General features: G+C 51.6%; 1 protein-coding gene across 2 annotated transcripts in view; it reads right to left on the bottom strand.

The window, feature by feature from the left end:
• Window positions 1–19,628, bottom strand: part of RAB11FIP3 (RAB11 family interacting protein 3) — a 78,230-nt gene extending 58,602 nt beyond the window's left edge. Inside the window, exon 1 of one of the 2 annotated variants that reach the window (XM_071570721.1) lies at window positions 18,963–19,628. In XM_071570721.1, the coding sequence (XP_071426822.1) occupies window positions 18,963–19,295 (333 nt within the window). In that variant the 5' untranslated portion in view covers window positions 19,296–19,628. The remainder of the gene's footprint in view (window positions 1–18,962) is intronic. The other variant, XM_071570723.1, reaches the window with a different exon arrangement.
• Between the last annotated feature and the right edge of the window lie 753 nt (window positions 19,629–20,381).

The raw sequence follows: 20,381 nt of genomic DNA, 5'->3' as shown, positions 1-20,381 counted from the left end.
CTGTCTGAAGGGTCCTGCCTGCCCATTCTTCCCTTGCAAGGCAGTTGCTTCAGCTTCTCGGGCATTCTAATCATGCTTCCTGTTCCCCTTCCAGCCCCTGCCTCTCCTCTTGGAAGATAAAGTGAGAACCGCACACACTGTTAAAGACATCAAGAAGTTGCAACCTTTCATTGCTTAGAAGATGCTGATAAAAAAGAGGGAGGTACTTTTGACAAGGCCATGGAGAATGGTTTCCCTCTGCCAGAGGGCAGGGTTAGATGGGATATTGTGGAGAAATTCTTCCCTGTGAGGGTGGTGAGGCCCTGGCACAGGTTGGGCAGACAAGCTGTGGCTGCCCCATCCCTGGGAGTGTCCAAGGCCAGGCTGGATGGGGCTTGGAGCAACCTGGGCTGGTGGGAGGTGTCCCTGTCCATGGTAGAGGGATGGAATGGGATGGACTTTAAGGTCCCTCCAACCCAAACCAGTCTGTGATCTTAAACAACATCAAACACAGGTCCTTGGTATTATTCTGAGACCCCTCCCCAGGCCACTCTCCCCAGCTGAGCTGTCACAGCACTGAGCCGCCCACACCAGTGACAGCTTCAGCATCTCACTCCTGGATTGGAACTGCCAGTTTTTTGCATTTCTTAATTTTGATGACTTAGGTTAAAACCACTACCTTATCAGGATAGTTAGGAAAAATCCCAGCATTATGACTCAAACAGTTTTAGATTAGCAAATCTGAGCAGTTGGGGTCCTGGATTTGTTTTTAGCTGAAGCCTAATCTGCAAGGGCAGAGCAGGCAACACCACAGTCCTATTAGCACAACACCAAAAGTTAACTCTCCACCAAATTGCAGCACGAGGCTAAACACAGGCATAGATGAGACACATGTGGTCACAGGGAGGTTCCTGATGCTGGCCAGCAAGAAATACTCAAAATAAGGGTTTTTCTTACTGTGTGTGTTTGTGGCTGGTTACAATCTCTTCCTGAAGAGCAGCTAAAATACAGAGCATTAGGGAGGCAAACAGGATGAGGCGGCTTAAGTAGCCAACTTAAATCCTGGTGGAAATGGAGAGGTTTAAACTGCTTGAAGTCAGGCTGCCTCGAGCTGAGCACAGCCACAAGCTGCAGAAGCAGAACTGGTGGTGAGATGTGCCAGGGATGATGTACAGCCTGGACCAAGGGCATTCTCCTGGTGAAGGACACGGAGCACACTGGGGAGGAGGAAAGAGGTCACTTGGCAGCTCAACAACACAACAGGAACTACTCATTGTAGTAACCACCTCTTCTGTACCAGACAGCTCTGCACACTCCAGGCCGTTTCACCTTCCAAAAGCCAACAATTTTGTTGCCAAACCCCCCCATCTCCAACAACCCCTCGGAGTGTGTACCCAGCACCACACTGGAATGTCAAACCGGTCCTTAACAGCACAAAAAGAGCTTCCCTGCAGTGAAATCAGCTCAGTCACTGACCTTGAGCCCCACAAAGCCAATGGTGACAACTCCAAATTCAAATTAACACACAAAGGCTTGGCAGCCACAGGATGAAAGTTTCCCAGGGAGGTGAGGGATCCCCAGCTGTGAGTGGCCCTGTTCAGCAGCCTGGAGGAAAAGGAAAAGGAAGCTCCAAGCCCTTTTATCTTTATCCTTATGGATGCTCCGTGTCTCCACCACAGAGCAGATGGATCCTGCAGCACAAAATACCCACTGTGTTTGTTTTAAGTGTGGTCTCTGAAGGAAGTGAAGGCTGTGCTGGCCAAACAACACCTTCCCTGTAACCCCTAAACCTGCCAGCAGTTTTCCTTCATATGGTGGGAGAGATCAGTACTGAACCAGCTTCCAAAAAGACATTCTTTTGAAGGGTGAATGAGGGTGGAAGATTTTTACTGGCCACAGCAGTCAGGCACCCCACAGGAAGAGCTGGTGGAGCTCAAATCCTAGGGGTATTTCAGGGATAATGCTTTCACAGCCCAGTCACAACCACTTCTTGCCCTGGGAACCCAGCTCTCAGTACTGCTTTAACCTACACAGACTCTGGAAGCAAATTCCAAGGACACAAAGAGGAGGAATGAATACTGACATATTCCTGATACAGATCACCAATTGCAAGTGGGCTGAGATCCCACCAAGAACTCCTGCACCTGCAGATTCATACATGCTGCCATGAGCAAAGGCCAATGCTTTAGCCTTGAAATTGCTTCCACCTTTCCTTGCAAAGGATTTGGCATGTGGTCTGTCTTCTGAGGAACAGGAAAAATGCCAAGTCAAGCCATGGGAATGGGAGCCAGGGTGAAGGTCTGGTCTGATTAACAACGGACTTCTAAAAGGACCAACCACACATGGGTTACACGCAAGAAGACACTAGAAGCGTGTCAGAGACCTAGAGAGCCCACCGAGCTGTCAGACACCAGGAGACCTGTCCAGGTGAGAAACAACCTGCGAGAGACTCACTCAGAGCCCGGCTGAGGTGATGCTCAGCTGTGTGTGCTTTGGCCACTTGAGCAACCAACAGGGACAGACCAGGCCACCCAGGGAAAAGCCCAAAACCAGTAAGCCCAGTGCAGATTCTGACTGGGCAAGACAGCATGTTTAATGCTAGCTGGGCCTTGATTTTAGCCCAAAACATCAGGAGAACCATTAACCACCAGAGAAGACCTTCACCGGGGGGAACTTCTTGCCGTGATTTCACCTAACACCAGCAGCTAGTTGGGGACTGTTGAGCAGCTCAAACCACATTCACTTTTCACTGATTAAAATGTGTTTCTACAGAAAGACAAAGGTTTGGCCTAAAAACTGAGCACTGAGGCTCTCAGACCTGAGCCTTGAAGTGACTGCCCAGCACTGGGGCAAGTTGGGGCAAGCATTTCAACAAGGTTGTGGTGGACAGGGAAAACATGTGATTTCACAGGTATATCCTGACCAGCTCCAATTCCTGGCCCCTCTGCCTGGACTTGGAAAGCCACGCTGTTGACAAGGACATGCAGGTGGCAACAGGTGGCCAGGCTGGGACCACGCCTGAGAACGGCTCAACAGGAGCATTGCTCCGTCTTGGATGATGCAATGAGGACACCCTGGATTCCTGACACCTACACATCCCTCTCCTACACACCCACACCAGCCCCATGCACTTCTTACCACCACTTCTTCCCCAACTATTTATCAGTACGGAATTCTTCTCTCCTGAATGCAATATTGCAGGAGATGAATAGGTTTAAGGGCTTTACCCTTGTTTCTTGTTTATTCCCCTCCAGAACAAAGAGGAACTGGAGGGAGGAAGGAAAGTGGAAGGAAGACGGGGAAGAAAGAAAGGTGAAGGGAAAGAAGACAGGAAGGTGAAAGGAAAGAAGAAAGGAAGGTGAAGGGAAAGAAGACAGGAAGGTGAAAGGAAAGAAGAAAGGAAGGTGAAGGGAAAGAAGACAGGAAGGTGAAAGGAAAGAAGAAAGGAAGGTGAAGGGAAAGAAGAAAGGAAGGTGAAAGGAAAGAAGAAAGGAAGGTGAAAGGAAAGAAGAAAGGAAGGCTCCACACTATTTTAAACATGCCACAAAACAGCTTCTATTTTCTGTTTGTCCTTAAAAAAGGGCTACTCAAACCATATCTCCTCATCCCAAGCCTGTGGATTGTAGCAGAGTCTGTTTACAAGGAGCTATCAGCAGGCATCAGGTTTGCCCCTCATCTCCCAGTACCAAGGGTCACCACAAGGGACAACAGAGGAGCAGTGCCCTGCCAGGTGTCAACACACCTTCTCCACCAATTTACAGCTTGGCGAGTGTCAAGCAAAGCAGAGGACCAAAAATGTCCTGAAATACAGTGGCTCCTGGAGCTTTAACCATAGGAAACTCACTGCAAACCAGGTACTAACCAATTCTGGGTGACCTTGGCTGAGACAGGACATGACAATCCATGTACCTCTCAGGCAACTCTGACCACCCTCTCTGGTCTACAAGAAGTCTAAATCTTCTCTGAACATCTTTTATCTTTGGGGAGAAAACAGTACTGGAAGTCACACAATCCCTGAATTCAAGTGGAGAGAAAGACAAGGACCAAACTGGTGTAATAAGAGTTGGACTCAATGATCCTTGAGAGTTTCTTCCAACTCAGAATATTTTGTGATTCTGTGAATTTATGAGTGAGAACACTATAAAAACCTCCCATGGTTATGCAAAAGTAGATGCAGCACCTCAGCCCTTTGTGTTCTAACAGAGGATGAGGCAATGTGCTCATTTGTACCTAAAAGAGTCTCTCAAGGCTAAACCCACACTTTCAGGAAAAAAGTTTTAATACTTTTAAATGCTGATGGCAGAAGTCAAGACAAGTACTTTTGAATCTTTGGGAAATGTGCAAACATGCTGGGCCTGCTGAACTTCCTGCAGCCACACACCGGAGCAGAGGTGGAACATGCCAAGGATGTGGCTGTTCCCACACAAACAGTCCCTCAATCCACGGGTTGCAGTGGGATCAGCTGAGCAGGACTGATCCCTGCTCATGCAGCACTGTCCCTGCACTGTGCCAGCTGCTGGGACAGCAGGAACGTGCCCACAGCGTGTGCACAGCTCTGCGGTGCTCTGTGCCATGATGGGAACCACAGCTGCAGCATTCCCAAAGCCAGGAACAGCCTTCCCAGCACTCCAATTCTGTGGCTTCATCACCATAAACAGCCAGGCTGCCAGCAAGGCTGATAACTGGGGATTACACTGGCTCCAGCCATGTTTGTAAGGACAGACTCCGTAATTTGTTGAAGTTGCTGTCAGCACAGAAAGCACTCAGGACCTCAAAGCAGGTTTCTATTCTGCTGCAATTACACCTGATTAAGTAACCTTTAAAACACTCCCAAGGGGCAGATCTCATTACAGGCAGCAGCCATGGTCAATTGTGAGTAGGAAGTGAAAGAGCTGAATTATTTATTTCACAGGTGGCAGCGCTGACCTGGAGCTGCTGACAGAGTTTTGCCTTCCCAGCCTTTTCCAAAGCTCCAGGAGATCATGCCTGCCCAAGTCTTTAAATAAAGACATAAAAAACACCCAGTGAAAATTCTTTCTACAACATCCCTCCCTAATCTTGCACAGACATCAGCTCATCTGTCCTTGCCATTCCTTCACCCTGAGGCTCCAACACTGCAGGGCCTCTCCTCTCAGTCTGGTCCTTGAAACCAAGATGGAGATGGCTTGCTGAGGAGGAGACAAAAAGAGACTCAGCCTAGTTTGTTCTCATCCCTTCCCACTACAGAAGAAATAATCAAACCTGTTATTTAAGGTAAATGAGGAATAAGCCTCTTGTTATTTAGGAAGGAATAATTATTGTAAGAATAAGCCTGCAAGTATTTAAAGAACAGGAATGGGAGGGATCACACACCAACCAAGGGGGAGAAGCCCCAGGAGTTAAACTGTTTGCTTGGAACAAAGTGAGCAAGTTCCCCAAGGGGAAGAAGCTCCCTCCTTCCCTTTCTGCCCAGGAAGACCACACACATCCTCACCCTTCAACACATCCACTTGCCTTCTCCTACTAATCCAAGAGAAAAGCTGCTCAGCTTACCATCAACTTTTTGATTTTTGCTTCTCCCCCAGTTTTGTCCCCCCAACTCTGGCCCCAAACCACGAGCCCTGGGGCTGCTCTGCAGCCTCTCCCAGGCTCCTTCTGCAGGCACAGGAAATGCCAGAGGGGAGAGATGTGAATATGGAATGAACAGGGTAGAATTCCCTCCCCACCAAACTACTATTTTCCCCTTTTGGAAGGGGAGGGAAGACATCTACAAGTCAACTGTGAGCCAAGAACAAGTCCAAAGTTGATCCCAAGGTCCAGGTCTTCTCTGTTCCCATCTCAATGCTGCTGTCCCAATGCCACATGCAAATGAAAAGACTTTCCTTCAAACACTCAAAATTCAACAGGAAGCAGAAAAAGAAGCCAGCATATGTTTTAAAGAGCTGGCAGCCAAAAAAGCCTGAGGACCCACATCCTTCCTGCCCACCCCAGTAAGAAACCAGGATGAACTGGTGCTTCCAGCCAGGCCCTCAGTGCAGAGTGTGGAGCTGAACTGCAGGAGATCTCCACTACCCCACATCACTCATAGCCAGCAGTTTGGGATGTTTTACCTGCTGGCAGAAATTCCTCTGGTCTGTACAGGACCCTTTTGGACCAACCCCACCAGCCTTTGGAGGCAGGAATAGCTCTACACTCACCACAGCTTTAGAAGCCTCAATCTGTCATATTTTAGCATGTCAAGAATGTATTTCAGCATGTCAAGAATGACATTTCCAAATTATCCCTCAATTGTTGTCACTGAAGCATAAAAACATATTTAAACAACTTAAAGGACGGTTTGGAAACAGGAACATAAGTTACACTGAAAAGGTTTTAATCCAAATTTAATTGTTTCTCTCAAGTGTTCTGTTTCCTGTCGTTCCCCAAGTGCTCCAAGGCTTCAGCAGCAATGGTCCACTATAAATATTTCTTTGTTTAATGAAACCTGAAGAGTGTTCTTCCTCCACCTTCCAAACCACTGAAGCCTTTGTTTCTAGTTTTTGTTCCTCTGATGATACAGAGAAACCTGTTCTCACCCTTCTAAACACAGCTCAGGGCCAGGAGGCTGCATTAAAATCGAGAAGTAGTTTAGGGCCAGGTTACTCCTCACATAAAACACACCCTCGATGCTGACTGGACCACCTGGGGGAAGAGCCAAGTGCCACCACCGAAGCCAGTCTGGGCCAGGAGCCTATGCAGGATTTAGAGCTGATCTGAACAGACAAAAAGCAGCACAACAAAACATGCCAGGAAGTCACATACCAAGGATTAGGCATTTTAAGGTGCTGAGTATTTTGCCTGATCTAACTTCATGTAAAGCCCCTTGCAACAAACCCAGGTGTTTCTGTGATGGGACCGGTCACAGAACTGACTGTCTGGGCTTACAAACCCAGAACTGCAGCATTCGAGTCCACTCCTCCCCTCCAGGTTAGAAAGCAGCACAAAACCACATGGCACGTCCCAGAATAAATTCTCTCTCTAGCTCAGGACACACTTTTGCTAATTCTCCCTTTCCAAAATACAATGCACAGGCTATAACGTCTAAAACTAACAGTCATGGAATGGTTTGGGTTGGAAGGAACTTCAAAGCCAATCTCATTCCACCCCTGCCATGGACAGGGACACTTTCCCCTATCCCAGGTTGCTCCAAGCGCCAGACAAGCTGGCCTGGAACACTTCCAGGGATGGGGTAGCCACAGCTTCTCTGCCCAACCTGTGCCAGGGCCTCACCACCCTCACAGGAAGAATTCCTTCCCTATATCCCATCTAACCCTGCCCTCTGGCAGTGGGAAGCCATTCCCCCTTGTCCTGTCACTCCAGGCCCTTGTCCCAGGTTCCTCTCCAGCTCTCCTCTTCAGGCACTGGAAGGGGCTCTCAGGTCTTCCCAGAGCCTTTTCTTCTCCAGGTGAGCCCCCCCAGCTCTCCCAGCCTGGCTCCAGAGCAGAGGGGCTCCAGCCCTGGAGCATTTCTGTGGCCTCCTCTGGACTCTCTCCAGCAGCTTCTGATGTTGGGAGCAGAGAACTGCACCTCAACTTGCAAATGCTGGGAATTTGGTGGGCACAAGGAGCCTCTTGGGATGCAGAGGTGAAGCTCAGGTGAGTTAAAGACATGAGCAGCTAAATATGAGTGAATGAACTTGCCTTCCTCAGCCAGGCTGAGCCTGCCACACTGTCAAAACCAAGTTTATTGGAATAACAAACAAGCCTGAATGAGAGACCAGCAAAGCATAAAGACATTTCTTTCTTATTGCTGCGTCAAATTATTTCCCTGCTTTTGGCAAAGCCTTCACGCAGCTTCAGAAAAGGCTGTTTGTATGAAGGACACAGAGCAGATGTGCCAGAGGGGGGAAAAGAGACCTGAATGGTTCAAAGACTAAGAGGTAGATTCTTGAAGGAAGTGAGAAGAGGCTAAAATACCACACATAGTTTGGGAAGCTCAGGACTACAGGGATTGTAAACACTGGGCATACAAGCAACTGGATGCTCCATAGAGCCCGAAGAGGTGCACAAATCCCAGAGCAAATTCCCTGCTGCACACCAAGGCCTCCAGCACCCTCCTGTTCCACACCAAGGCCTCCAGCATGCCCCTTGGACCTTCCAGGGAAGATCCCACAAACCCTGTGTCTGCTCTTTGCATCCTTCCACAGGCTCCTGCCAGCACAGTAATCCCACAGTTCTGAGCCAGGAGAGGATTAGCAAGTTACTGCATCCCATGAGCAAGTACAAGAAAAAATTTTCCACAAGGATATCCAGATTTACACACACACACACACACACACACACACACACACACACACACACACAGTAAGTAGGGTGAAGAACAGCCACTCTCCTGCAAAAAATAAGGAATGTGGCCATGCAAAAGGGAGGCAACAGACGTCTTTTCATCCCTCCATAGCCAAAGATGGTGGCAAAAGCCACAATGTCCTGATCAGTTTTAAAGCCAAGGTGGGCCTGAATATTATTTTTGCATGAGGAGAGTTCTGCTTTCATTACAGATATACCTTCTTCAAGCAGAAGGGCCCCTTGGGCAGCCCCTTATTTCATGATGTATTTGTTTGGGAATGTGGAATCCTAGAGCAGCTGGGGCAGCGGAGAGATCCTGCTCCGGCTCTGTGTCCTGTGCCCATTGCAGTCCAGCCCCACCACTTGATTCCTACCCCTGACAGCTTCTTTTCTCTAAAAACTGTTGGTTTGGGCTTCTTGTACTTCCTGCACATTTTGCTTGAGCCCAGTTTCCTACTGGACTCGCAAATGGATTTTCCACAGGGTCGTCAGCAGTCGGCTCCACCGGGTCCTGCCAGATGACGCAGCTCCCAGAACCAGCTCCTCTCCTTCTGGCTTCACTCCTCCACAGGGAAGAAGAGGAAGCAGGAGCAGCCTGCAAGCTGAAAATCCCTTCCAGCAGCAGCAGTGACTCAAAGTCAACATAATGCTACTGGCATTTCACCACAGCACAGTGTAGAAGAGGGAGCAGGAGTTCTTTCTTCTGGAAAACTTCAATGTGTTATTAAAAACAAATAAATCAGGAGGCCACTGGGCTGCCCACCACATTCCCAAAGAGAGGGACATTCAGCCTGCAAACAAAGCTGTGAAGACCCTTGGAACACCAAGAGCACCACAGGACTTTCCCAGAGCTGTCATCCTGCCATTCCAGGGCCCTGGTGGCCCATGAAGTGCTGGGGACACACCAGGACCCACACAGACAACACATGCTATGGAATCACTCACTCAGATTTGAATCAAATACACCTGTCCCCTGAATGCTTCAGAATCACAGACCATGGGAAGAGGGAGCCCATTCAGCAGTTTGACACTGTTGGTATTTCTTGAGAAGGGGTTTTGCTGTTGCACTGGAGGGAGCCGGGCAAGAAGCCGAGCTCAGAGCACACGGAGCACGGGCAGTGTGGAATCCCTCTCTCAGCAGCCTCCATGTGTTTCTCCGCTTTAAGAGCAGTCTAGAGAGGGGAAAGACACTGACAAAAACCAGGGATAAAGTGCCTGGGCCAAGCCCAGGATGTTCACAGTCATAAGGAAATGTTGTGCCAGCAGCCGTGGAGCCCCATCCCAGACCTGCAGGTCACCCTCACCTCCACTGAGGAAAACCCCAGTCCAGCCTCACAACCATGCCAGTAGTGCACAATGGAAGGATCTACTGTCACTTACAGTGACTTGAGCTCAGTCTGACCTCCCTTGGAGCCTGCTTTCCCCCTGTGAGCAAACACCATCCACTCCAGCTTGCAGTAGTGGCACTTTGGGAAGAAATTGTCCCCATGGCTCTCCTCAGTCATGTTCCTCCTCCTCCCTCCATGCCCACAACTCACATGACCATTAACAGTTTATTCTGCCCCACACCAACTACAGCAAAGACTCTACAGAGAAAGGGAAAAACCTCATCACAAACCAAAGTTTGGGAAGAAGAGACAATTTCTGCACAACTGTGAGCCACACAGAAAGCCCAAGCCAGCACTTCCACTGTCCCATGGCATCTTCAGGGCTGTCTCTTGGCTTGGACGTTTTGGGATCCCAAAACAAGGTGCATGCCAGGTACCACTGATATTAACTGTGACTCCCCTACTCATACAGAGAGTGAGCTCCCTCTCAGCTCATACGCATCTTCCTGCTATCAAGCACATCAAGGGCCTCCAGCATACGAATATGCAGCTGGAGAGAGTCCAGAGGAGGCCACAGAGATGCTCCAGAGCTGGAGCCCCTCTGCTCTGGAGCCAGGCTGGGAGAGCTGAGGGGTTCACCTGGAGAAGAGAAGGCTCTGGGGAGACCTGAGAGCCCCTTCTAGTGCCTGAAGGGGCTCCAGGAGAGCTGGAGAGGAACTTGGGACAAGGGCCTGGAGTGACAGGACAAGGTGGAATGGCTTCCCACTGCCAGAGGGCAGGGATAGACGGGATATTGGGAAGAAATTCTTCCTTGTGAGGGCAGGCAGGCCCTGGCAGAGAAGCTGTGGCTGCCCCATCCCTGGAAGTGTCCCGCACCAGACTGGATGGGGCTTGGAGCAACCTGGGCTAGTGGAAGGTGTCTCTGCCCATGGCAGGGGGTTGGAGCGAGATGGGCTTTGAGGTTCCTTCAAGCCAAAGTGTTCTGTGATTCTAAGCACAAATACACAAAGATATTAAGAGTGATTTTGAGAGCAGCCTTAGGAAATCCATGATGTCTCTCCCACTCTGTTCAGTTACAGATCTGCCTTTGCTGGGGAGCCTCAGGCCTGGACCCACAGCATTATCCTTCAGCACCATCCCACGTATGGGAAGGAGACTGAAAGATATAATGATTTTAAGGGCTGAGAGGAGCTTTGGGGGCTCTGTTGGCCGTGGGACAACTAGAGAAGCATGACTGTCCTGCAGACTTGGCTTGGCTGGTTCAGCAAACAGCTGTACTGCAGATGTCCCCAAAAACCCCACAAGGTGAGTGGCTCAGTGCAGCACCCAGACCATGGACTGTACTTTGAGACAAGGTGGGAATGCTTTTGGCATGTGGGAGGGTCATTTTAAGTACAAAATGCACAACTCCCTAAGGACAAATTCCCACTGTGTCAACAGGCACCTCTCACAATGGCAGCAAAGAAGCAAGACCTGAATTCACCCTCTAATCCTATTCCATCCCTGGGAACACACCTTGCAGCCAAGCCACTGCCTTGGGCTGAGGAGTCAGTCAGCATTTTAACCTTCAGGTGGTTGGAGCTCCCTTTCTGCCATATCCCAAACTGGCACTGTATCCCCTGTGCCAGCAGAGAAGCTCAGCTCCTTCTGAGGAGAAAGAGGCCCAGGGCAGTGCCCATCCCTGTGCTGGCACTGCTGGGGCACCTCCAGTCCTGGGGCACTTCTGGGCCCCTCATGACAGGGGAGACACTGAGGGGCTGGAGCGTGTCCAGGGAAGGGAACAGAGCTGGGAAGGGGCTGGAGCAGCAGGAGCAGCTGAGGGAGCTGGGGGGGCTCAGCCTGGAGAAAAGGAGGCTCAGGGGGGACCTTCTGGCTCTGCAATCCCTGCCAGGAGGGGGGAGCCAGGTTGGGCTCTGCTCCAGGGAACAGGGACAGGAGGAGAGGGAACGGCCTCAAGTTGCACCAGGGAAATTTCAGATTGGATACTGGGGGAATTCCTTCCCTCGAAGGGTAGTTAGGCATTGGAACAGACTGCCCAGGGCAGTGGTAGAGTCCCCATCCCTGGAGGGATTTAAAAGTCATGTGGATGTGACACTTGGGAACACAGGCTAGTAGTGGCATTGCCAGTGCTGGGGGGGAGTGGTTTGCCTCCATCTCAGCAGTCCTTTTCAACCTGAAGAACTCCACCACTCTCAGCTCACCAGAACCAGTCTGGCAGCATTGTATGGACATTTTCCACGGGTGGCTGAATTTACACAAACAAGCAAAGGAAACGGCTGGAATTGCTCACCCCCTGGGCTCACGAGGAGGAACCAGCACCAGGAACCAGGAACTCAAGCAGGATTACAAAAGGATGGAGCCAGGCATGAGGAACAGGGAGAAATAAGCCATGGTCCACTGCCACCCCACTGCCAGCAACTTTCTAGTCTTGGAAAGCTGATGGGCCCCTGGGAGAGGGGTCGCTGAGAGTGGCCCAGCAGAAGCAGCTCACCCTGTCCAAGCAGAGCCATAGGCTGCGGCTGATGGGGAGTCATTTGTTTTGCAAAAATCCAAAGGCAGGAAGAAAAAAAAATGCAGCCCCTGGGTTCAAAGTGGATAATTCATCTGATTACCAGAAGCAAATGAAAGTCAAAACAAGAATAAAACTGTGAGGAATTGCGTAGGCAACTGTAATGATTATCAATTACTGGCTGGATTGAGTTACATAACGGCAGTTTGGGAACGCTTTGGGAGAGGGAATTGTGAGCAGGTCACAATGACTCTGAAAGAGCCCAATCGCTGTGTTGTGCTGCACTATCATATCCCAGCCACTTAATTATGATGACTCCAACGCATTTGTTATTAGTCACAGCCTAAGAAAATACACTGCTCCTGAGAAGGGAGGAAGCTTCTTGTGAAAGCACCTCTATTTCTCTCAGCACTTAAAGGCAGCTTATAAAAGAGGGAGAGCAGTTTTTACACAGGCAGTGACAGGACATAGGAGGGAATGGACATAAAATGAAAGAGAAGAGATTTAGATTGGATACTAGAGAGAAGTTCTTCCCTGTGAGGGTGGGCAGGCCCTGGCACAGGTGCCCAGAGAAGCTGTGGCTGCCCCATCCCTGGGAGTGTCCAAGGCCAGGTTGGACAGGGCTTGGAGCAACCTGGGCTGGTGGGAGGTGTCCCTGCCCATGGCAGGGGATGGAATGAGAGGGGCTTTAAGGTCCCTTCCAACTCAACACCGAAAACCCTCAGATGAGGGTTGTTTTCCCTTGCTGGGGCTCCTGACCCAGCCTGTGGCAGTGCTCACCCAGTACAAACTGGCCTTCCAGCTGGGGATCACTGGATGCTGCATCCACGTACCAAATCCTGAAAATCTTGCATTTGCTCCCTTACCCACAATATTTGCCAACTCTGCAAAGGTGAAACTGATGCTTTTTCCTTCTTCTGGGTAAAGAATGTTTCTGTATTTGCAGAAATTATCTCAAATTCCAGAGGCATGCAACTAACCTTTATCAAAATAATCATAGACTGGTTTGGGTTGGAAGGGACCTTAAAGCTCATCCCATTCCATGCCCTTCCACTAGCCCAAGTTGCTCCAGGCCCCATCCAGCCTGGCCTTGGACACTCCCAGGGATGGGGCAGCCACAGCTTCTCTGCCCAACCTGTGCCAGGGCCTGCCCACCCTCACAGGGAGGAATTTCTTCCCAATATCCCTCTAACCCTGCCCTCTGGCAGTGGGAGGTCTTTCTGCCTTGTCCTGTCACATCCAAAGCCTCCCTCCCAAAAATCAACACCCCACTCCACATTTGCTGCATTCTCCATCTGAAGGAGAAAGGCAGAATAAAAAGGTGTATTTAATAAACTGGTCGCTGGGATAAAATTACCACTCCCATCCTCCTCCCAGCCCACACAGACAAACCCTGCCTTTGAGTATTCACAGTCCTGCCAGAGCCGATCCCACCGGGATCAGCCACCAGTCTGACTGCAGCCACAAGTGTCTGAACATCCCCCCAGGGAGGTGTCTGTGCAGTGACCCCCCAGCCCTCCCCACCATTCCCCGAAGGGACAAACGCCTTCAAGGAGCTTCAAGGAGCAGCGAAAACTCGGGAGGACAGAAATCATCTCTTCCTTGGAATCTTTGGGATATTTACAAGTGAATAAATGAGCTGAAAATGGAATTCACAAAGCAGCAGCCACCTTGCCCAAAATTACACAAAATATGTTGGCTTGGAAGCGTTTCCTCTCCAAGGGACAAAGAAAAACTCCTGTCTTGGAGCTCCTGCAGCACACACATGTTAATAATGGTGGTAAAATGCCTTTGAAGAGGGAGGAGGGGGAGGAGGGAGGCTGAGCCCAGCCCAGCCCCATGTGTGGGTGAGGAAAGGGCTCCCACCCCAATCCTGAAAACCCACAAATTCACTGCCATGAATTTATATGGGGAAAAACTGGGGCCTTGGTCAAAGCAAGCAAAATATTTCAGATTTGTTGCCCTTCCAAAGCACACACGGGTGTCCACAGGCATGTTCGAAACCAATGTACACCCAGAGCATCACCCTTCTGCCACCCCAGCCCAATCTCCACAGCAGGAGCCAAATTCCAGGAGCTGGAATCCATGATCCTTCCACAGGACGTTCTTTGAAGTAAACAGCAATCAAAACCTCCAAAAGGTACAGCAGCAGCAACGCAGTTGGAGGCAATTTAAACTTCACTGTGAAACTGTGGTAGATAATTTTAGAAACCTCTTCATAAAAGCAGCATTTCCTCTACTCAAACTGTGTAAGAACCATTCAAAAATCTAAAAAAAATAATAGTAATTGAGGTTTCCTCATGACAGAGATCCAGATTATCAGATTTCACAAGGAAGTGGGTGAAAATTAAGGGGAATAGGGAGGGCATCCAAAACCAGATGCAATGGCAGCAATGCCAAGGGAGGATGACACTGGAAGTTCTAAGAAGTGTTTGATCCAAGATCTGTACACGCTTCCCAAGGGATCCATCAGAAGGGAGCAGGAAAAGCAAGCCCAGATTCACCACGGAGGGGTTGCCACTAAAAACTTGACACTATCCAGGCTTCACTCCAGAAGGTAATTGTCAGATCTTTAAATTGTTCTATTTAAAAATAAAAACAACTCCAGGACTCTTCACAGCTGCTGTCTGGGGCAATCTCTGCTACCCTTAAGATGGTGCCAGGCTGGACATCTCCTTCCAAAAGTTGAGAAGGTGGTGGGACGTCACAAAAATACAACAAATCTGCTAAAATCCTTCAGAAGAAAAGTTAAAAGGTGAATATGGAGAGCTGAGCTGAGGATTAGCTGACGTGGGACTGAGACAGGCGGGTGGCAGGACAGGTGGCAGGCACTGGGATGTAGGTGATCAAGAGAAAAAAAAGTCTGAAGATCTCTGGGAGCAAAGAAGGGCAGAGCTGCCACTGAGCTTGAAGGCTTTGGAAGTGGGTTAGACAAACTCTGGGAATTCTCTTAATTGAGCCGAGGCAGCGAGATCATGTGGTGCAAGAGGCTTTTCCTCTTCCAGTTCTCTTTTAGATCAAAACAAAAAGGAAAAACAACCCAAGGTGCCAGCAGGATGCTTCTCCTCAGCCTTACAGAAAATCCATTCTCCTCTGACCCTACATTTCTAGGTAGTGATAAATCCAGTGAGAAAAGGCTTGGGCTCCATCACCTCAATCACACAGACACAATGCTATGGTACAGCAGGCAAGGCATATAAAATTAAATTCTAAATTAAAAATTGAAAATAAAAATGATTGCACAATGGCTTTAAATTCTGTGCAACCCACACAACTGCAAAACACAATCCTCCTTGCTTTACAAGGTGACATGAAAGGTATGTCAAGTGGGCACTACCTCCCTACTCACTGTTTAGGCCAATCTTATTCCACGCTTCTGTACCAGCCTGGTGCTATAGCAAGGACAGTGAACTCCAGGGAACATCAGATCCTCGGGAAAAGGAGTGAGAAAGGGAAGAGAAAGGAGACAATAAAAATACACCACCACCATTAGAAGCTGCCTCACATGTTGTTAGTGAAAGGTCCATAGTTTTGCACGAAAAATCAAGGTGTCCTCAAGGAAAGTCAAGTTTTCCTCAAGACCTTTCGAACCCAGATCTTGTTTGCAAGTTCACAGAGCACAGCACGGGTCCATGGGAGCTTTCCAAGAGACAAAATATTCTGTATTTGACAAATATCCTCCCATTAGAGATTCTGGAGGACCACCACAAGGCTCCCATCTCAGGTGTCAATCCCAGCACCATCCTCTCCACACACCTTTGAAGATGAAGGTATTGGCAACAGCTTCAATCCCTATCAACTGTCAGCACTTCAGAGAAAACCAAACTGCCTTTAGTTTCCCATGCCTTGATCTCCTCTACCCCAGCCCAGCACCTCCCTGCCAAGGCTACAATCACAGATCTCAGCAACCCAAGTTACTTAAGCAAAAAACCAACCCAACCCCAGTTTTACTCCCCATGGAAAGAAAAAAAAAAAGGAATCTGAAACAGAAATCCACAGTCACATCGTGTTTATGGAATAAATACCAGCTGGTCCCTTCCCTCTGACATTTAGTTAATAATTGTTCCAGCCAAACAACCTGACAGTGCTGGGCTCAGTAGCCCATGAATGCCTCTGGTGTTTTACTGAGCACTAAAGACAACACTTGCTGCTCTCTGGCTCTTCATCCATGTGGTTACACACACACACATGCTCTCCTTAACTCTTCAGCCTCTCCAGCCCTCAGGAATCTGCTGGATGTGATGACTCCTTGTGCTTCAATTTAGCCAGTTTCCACCACCAGTCCACACATACCTTCCATGAACCCATCCTGTGGGCAGCACCCGAGGAAGGAGGGGAGAAGAAAAGGAAGCAGGTACAACCTCTTCCTTCTCTTTTTAGGAGAGGGACAGCAAAAGGACTGGAATTTGCTCCTAATTAATTCCCTGCTGATCCCTACAGATACTTTTGTGATTATCCATCCAACCATGAAACTGTGGCCCCTCTCTTACAAGCATCCCAGCTGCAGCTGTAGTACAACCTTTATTTACAACTTTAAGTTCCCCTTTAGTCACCTTACCACCATTTTACCCACTGGTGATGTCCCTCCCCTTAAACTTTCGCTTGAGCCGAATCTTTGTTTTCCAAAAGACTCCTTTTGGGCCCAAATTACAGCTGCTTCAAACAAAATAGGTCAAGCAACCTCTCCAGAACTCCTTCCTTTATTCTCCACACATCAGGGCAGGTTCAGATTGGATCTCAGGAAAAGATTCTTCCCCCAGAGGGTGGGTGGGCACTGACCAGGCTCCCCAGGGCAGTGGGCACGGCCCCAAGGTTGCCAGAGCTCCAGGAGTGTTTGGACAATGGGACAGGGACAGGGTGGGACTGTTGGGGTGTCCTGGGCAGGACCAGGAGTTGATCTCGAGGATCCTTGTGGGTCAGTTCTGACTCAGGACATTCCACGATCTGCTGGGTGCTTACAGGCCCCATCACCAACTCCTCCTCCTTCTCCCTCAGTATCTCCCTGTGCTTTTCTAAGCTGCAGACTCACATCATGTCTTCTTACACACACAGTTCACCACAAACATCACCTTTCTGTTTCGCCAAGCCGTTGCAAAGGTACTGGGATGCCCAGCAACCTGCTGGCTCAGCTGCTGTCACATCACCCTCTCCAAGCTGCTCAGCACTTGCTGTGCTGAGACTTGGTTGTTCTGCACACCAAGAGCTGGCTGTGCCAGTCTCTTGCTGAAGAGAAATGTGTTTAAAAAGCATAATGTATTTCAGCATTACCGGTAGTTGTGCTCAGTGGGAAGGAACAAGCAGCTTTAAAAGGACAGGCAAGGCCAGGAGCCTGCAGACAGCCCTTTGCAGCTGGGTCTGTACCGAGCTCCCAGCGGCACAAAACCTCCCTGCACATCCTGCTTAGTTTAGGAATGACCTTAAAACCTCACAGTCGCTCCTCAGGCCATGATCTCAGAGCGTTTTACAGGTTCAGTGTGACACCTTTGGCAGACTGGCACCATTCCCACCGGGCGCGGAGCCACAAGTGCCACCGGCACCGACAACGCCAGAGCCACCTGCCATGTCCCCTGCCGTCTGCTGCCCTCTCTGCCCACGTCTTTGGGCTCTACACACCGGGCACAGAAGCACACGGAGGCCAACAGTCCCCTGGGAAGGTACCAATGTCCGCACGGAGGATCCAGGAGCCTCCAAGGAGTGATGCACGTGGACCAGCTGCTTCTGCTTCCTCAGCTGGAACAGCAGTGGGCACAGTGGTGGCACAGAGTGCCCGGACACAGCAGGATGGTGCCTTGGCCAGCACAGAACCTCTCTCAGCTGGCAGAGGCAGGAGAGGCCAAGGTGCTGCTGTGACTCCCCACGACGTACCTGTAATCACGTCATGAGTCTGCCAGCGATACCCTCTGCACATGCAGTGCCCTCACCAACAAAGAAGTTGCCAATCTCCACTTTACAAGGTTATTTCATGAAATAAATACCTCTGGTTTACCTTTAAGAGGTGTTTTCAACATGAGGATAGAGATAAAAAGCCCTTCTCCAGCAAAACCTTCCTTCACACATGATTTGCTTTGTCATGGTGCTTAAATGCACAGGTAGGACTGGAGGATGAGAGCGGACCTGGGCAGGCACAGAGAAGCTTCACAGCAATACCTGCATGCCTTAAAAAGCCCCTTTTTCCTGGTAGCGATGCCAGCACAGGTCGATGTATAAAACACCAACAAATCCATCTCCATCCCCTGGTGCGCTGCCGGAGCTCTCACTCCATTTTGGGTCATGCCAAGCAGCTTCAAATTACACTGCAACTCATCTGCTGCAGGAAACACAAGCTCATCGGGGTACAAAGCAGCAGAAGGCGGAGAAAAAACACACATTCAGGTTGTCAAAGCTGGGATAAGTGAGGCGGCATAGCATCATGGAATGGTTTGGGTTGGAAGGGACCTTAAATATCACCCAATTCCAACGCCCTGCCGAGAGCCCGGACACCACCCATAAGGTACTACAGAGCTGACCCACCGTCTGCAGTGCCAGCGAGGGACCCCGGGCAGCCCCAGAGCCCGAGACCGCCGCGCTGCCCAGGCAAACGCGCCAGAGATGGAGAACAAAGAGAGGGATGCAGCTCCCAGCGGCACCGCCGGGATGCTGTTCCCAGCGAACCGGGACCCGGAAAACAGGCGCTCCAGTTTCTCCTGGATGCAGGAGGCAGGGAGGGAGCCATTCGGGGGCCCACGTGTGCCCTTCACCCGGGGGGACTCCGAGGCCGGCGGCGCAGAGGATGCCCTTGCGGACACGAAAGGTTTCTCCGGCGCCGGAGCCGCGGACACGACGCACCGCCGGCCCGGCGCTCACCTGCTCGGCCCCGTAGGCCGTGGCGAACTGCACGAACTCCTCCACCCGCACGAAGCCGTCGCCGTCGCGGTCCAGGGCGTCGAAGACGGGCCGGAGGCGCGGCTCCTCCTCCGAGGGGGGCTCGGCGGGGCCGCCCGGGGCCTCCCCCGGGCACCAGCGCGGCGGCCCCGGGCCGGCCCCGGCGGGCTCAAGTGCCCAGAGGTCCAGCTCCGGCTCCGGGGCCAACTCCGGCTCCGGTTCTAGGTCCAGGTCCAGGTCCGGCTCCAGCTCCGGCTCGGATCCCGGTCCCGGTCCCGGCCCCCGGGGCTCGGTGCCCGGCGGACGAGGCTCCATGTTCACCGGCGGCGCAGCGCGCCCGCCGCCGCCCGGCCCGGGCCATGCCCCGCGGCCATGCCCCGCTCACATCGGGGCGGTGCGGGTGTCGGTGCGGTGCCCGCGGCACACACGGCTTTGTGCGAGCAGCGCCGGCCCCGGGGGCGGCCCCGACGGCCCCGCCCCGCCCCGGCAGCGGCGGCTCCGCACCCGGGGACCGGCTCCGGCCGGGGATGGGGAAGGCGGCGGCGCCGACAAACAACCCCGCCCGCCCGCCCGCGCCGCCGCTCCGGGGCCGCCCGCGTTGAACCGGCGGATCCAGCCCAGCCGCCGCCGCAGTAGCCGGAGAGGTGACGTCACTCGCCCGCCGGTGCGCCCAGCCCCGCCACGGCGCGAGCCCGTGCGGAGGCCACGCCCCTGCCCAGGCTCGTGCGCGGCGCGGGGCGGGGCCAGCGCGGAGCACGCGGGACCGGCGGGGCGGGGCGGGGCGGGGCGGGGCGGGGCGGGGCGGGGCGGGCAGCGAGCTGGGACCCTCCGGACCCTCGGGTGATGAAGTGGGAACCAGGACTGTGAACCCTTCAGGGGATGAACCGTCCAGGCATCAGGAACCCAGAGCCTCTGCAGGGGGGAACTGTGCACCAAGACCCCTGAACCCCTCCGGGACAGCCCCATGCACTGGGACATCCGAGCCCCTCCAGGGAATATCGTGAACTGGGGCCCCTGAACCCCTCCGGGTGCAGAACAGGGACCCCCCAAACCACAGCTGTGCACCAGGACCCCCGAACTGCCTCTGGATGGGACCTGTGAACTGGGACCCCTGAGCCCCTCCAGGGACTACACTGTGCCTTGGCTTCTCAGACCCCTCTGGAGGGATCTGTGCTCAGGAGCCCTGAGCCCATTCATAGAGATGAACCATGAGCCAGGACACCCAAACCCCTCCAGGGGTGGCATCATGCTCTGGAACCCCAAACCCCTCCAGAAGGATGAACCCTTCACCCTTCACCTCTGGGGAGGAACACGGTGCACCAGGACACGCAGCTGGGACCGTGTCATGCATTAATGACCAAGTTTAGTGCTCCCAGCCTGTGGGTTCAGTCCACTGGCGTT

The sequence above is a fragment of the Pithys albifrons genome, chromosome 16 (genome assembly GCF_047495875.1).
Source record: "Pithys albifrons albifrons isolate INPA30051 chromosome 16, PitAlb_v1, whole genome shotgun sequence".
Lineage (NCBI taxonomy): Eukaryota > Metazoa > Chordata > Aves > Passeriformes > Thamnophilidae > Pithys > Pithys albifrons.
The sequence above is the reverse complement of the archived record's forward strand: the minus strand, read 5'-3'. Positions and strand labels throughout refer to the sequence as shown.